The 2,752-nt window shown below is 37.7% G+C and overlaps 1 protein-coding gene across 1 annotated transcript in view; it reads left to right on the top strand.

Annotated features, from left to right (window-relative positions):
• endou (endonuclease, polyU-specific) overlaps nucleotides 1-2,205 on the top strand; it is a 6,352-nt gene extending 4,147 nt beyond the window's left edge. The window contains exons 5-8 of the mRNA XM_016515917.1: nucleotides 1,112-1,225; nucleotides 1,307-1,413; nucleotides 1,541-1,683; nucleotides 1,817-2,205. Coding sequence (XP_016371403.1) covers nucleotides 1,112-1,225; nucleotides 1,307-1,413; nucleotides 1,541-1,683; nucleotides 1,817-1,931 — 479 coding nt within the window. The 3' untranslated portion in view covers nucleotides 1,932-2,205. The remainder of the gene's footprint in view (nucleotides 1-1,111; nucleotides 1,226-1,306; nucleotides 1,414-1,540; nucleotides 1,684-1,816) is intronic.
• The last annotated feature ends 547 nt before the right edge of the window (nucleotides 2,206-2,752 follow it).

Raw genomic sequence — 2,752 nt, 5'->3', positions numbered from 1 at the left:
TCCATTGGACGGATTTGACACGTGCTTCAGAACGCGGTCACGCAAGGGCGTTCCCAAAGTGATCTCGACGCAGCTCGAGTTCCTGAAGGGGAACAATAGATTTTTTAAATCACCAATACATTTTTAGTTTTCAGGATTTTTTTTTTTTTTACCAAACTTTGTATAAAGATGATTCTCAACTATGTTATGACAGAATGATTTGATATACCATTTTTCTTTCTGCAAAATGTGTGTAAAATGGCCATAAACTGGTTTTCTCATTATATACAATGTATCTATAAACTAAATCTAATTTGCATATTAATGTGTTTTTGGGGCAACATGGAATGAAAAAATAAATGTAATAATGGGAGTAATAATTGGCAAGATTTTCATAAAAAACATATAATATTTCATAGGAATATTGAAATATAATTTCTTTCCCTATTAATTTGTTGTGTCTCCCAAAATGCGTAATAAACATGCTTTTAGTCCTGGTGTCCTCATATGAGGACATGTATGAAATCAACATCCTGTTTCGTAACAGAAAGTCATATTTTGATTTGAAACCCCATAACATTTTCCTGAGGTGTTGATTTATGACACAGTTTAAAAATTTGAAAGATTTAAATGATAATTACAAAATGTTATCATATTTCCATAAGAGTGTCACTAAATTAATATCAGACATGTTTGAAGACCAAGGAAAGGGAGTGGTCATAGTGAAACATCCAAACATTTAGTATCTCTGAAAAGCCCTGTATGTGCTCTGTACAGGACATCCAGACTTACAACTGTGGCATGTAGTCTCAGAGAAATACACCAAAATATAATGTCCTCATATGAGGTCACAGGGTCTCAGGAGGTTAAAATAGAAAAGAGCTTTTGAATTGTAATAACATTCCACAATATTACTGTTTTTACTGTATCTTTGATCAAAGAAATGTATCCATGGTGATCATAAGATACTTAAAAAAAAAAAATCTTACCAATACCTAACTTCTGAATGGTGGCGTACATTTTTGTTAATATTTTACTAATATTCTAAACTGTTTACTAGAAGAAAACAGTTTAATGACTACTATCATTTTGTGGTGCAACATATTTGAATTTAAAAACCGCTGGTTTTCAGGTGTATACTCATCACAGAGCGAGTTTATCCAGGATCTGAAGATGATGTGGTTTGGTCTTTACTCTCGATCTAGTGGCAAACTGGACTCCAGCGGGTTTGAGCACATCTTTGCAGGTCAGTCTGTGTGGGAGCACATGTGACTGGCTGTCAAACTGCTTTTTATCTCTCTTTGGCTGACATGTCTTGTGTCAACAGGGGAAATTAAGGGTGGAAAGGTGTCTGGTTTCCACAACTGGCTGCAGTTTTATCTGAATGAGAAACAGGGACTCCTGAATTACTACAGCCATAGTTTTAATGGCCCTGTGAGTACAACTGAGCATGTGAATCAAAACAAACCAGTGCTAGCACAACATGCATTTTAAAAGTCTGGATGTCTACTTGTATTACACGTTTTGATATAGTAAAAGTCAAGTTTCTCCCCTCTCTCAGTGGACCACATATCCTGATGTATTGGGAATGCAGTTTGAATGGGATGGCTATTTCAAAGAGGTTGGTTCTGCCATTATTGGCTCTAGTCCTGAATTTGATCTGGCTATCTACAGCCTCTGCTACATCACCCGCCCTGGCAAGAAGTAAGTTGTTGGTCTTTGCGGTCTGCCTATGCACATTTATTCCTCCATCCGGCCATTCATCAAATGAAACTCATTTTGTTTATATGAGTAAATCAAATTTATATACTCATCTGTTTGACTGTATTCTTCTCAGGTGTTATGTGAGTCTGGGAGGACAGACTCTGGGCATTCAGACCTATACATGGGACAACAGCAGCTATGGGGATGGAAAGAAGTACATTGCCTCTGCTTACCCTGCCACACCATGATTCCCTGTCATCTGAACATCAGTATCAACAGACTCACAACCAAAACAACTTATAAGCAATTTAAATTTTTCTCTTGGTTGTTCGAGGTTGATGTTGGACCAAATAAAACACAAGAATAGAAAAACGCCCTTCCTATCTGTATTTGTACTAATACATAATAATATTCTTTCACACTCTCATTAGCTACAACTTTCAAAAGTGTACACATCTATTAGTCTGTTATTAAAGGGGTCATATGATGCGATTTCAAGTTTTCCTTTCTCTTTGGAGTGTTACAAGCTGATTGTGCATAGATAAGATCCCTGAAGTTGCAAAGACTAAAGTCTCAAAACCAAAGAGATATTCTTTATCAAAGTTAAGACTCTGCCACGCCCCCCTAAAACGGCTCGTCCTAACACGCCCCCAGATATCTACCTCACTATGTGGAAATATTAGCATAATGCAGCCCAAATGTGCACGCAAAGAAAGAAGGCATGGTTTCAGTAACCGCAGTTAGTGTTGAAACAGCATGTCAGGGAGACGCTGTGTGTTTCAGTGCGAAAGCAAAAGCACTTTATTTGGCCTTCCGAAAGTAGATGCATTTAGGAATCTTACTTACAACAGAACAGCAATGCATTCTATGGACGACCGTTTAGTGAACCTAGGAGAGGAGGTAATTCTGACTTTGCTATGACAATCTGGCGCTTCCTGAATCAGCTACTGTTTGTTATTAGTTTAAGTATTTGCTATTGATTGTTCAAATGCAGAGTTTTCCGCATCGTGTGTGTGTGTGCTCGAGCGAGCGAGAGAGAGAGAGAGAGAGTGAGAGAGAGCGAGAGAGA

Source organism: Sinocyclocheilus rhinocerous, unplaced genomic scaffold (genome assembly GCF_001515625.1).
Source record: "Sinocyclocheilus rhinocerous isolate Xijiao unplaced genomic scaffold, SAMN03320098_v1.1 scaffold85, whole genome shotgun sequence".
NCBI classification, from domain to species: Eukaryota; Metazoa; Chordata; class Actinopteri; order Cypriniformes; family Cyprinidae; genus Sinocyclocheilus; species Sinocyclocheilus rhinocerous.
Note: the sequence above shows the minus strand (reverse complement) of the source record. Positions and strands in the feature narration are given on the sequence as shown.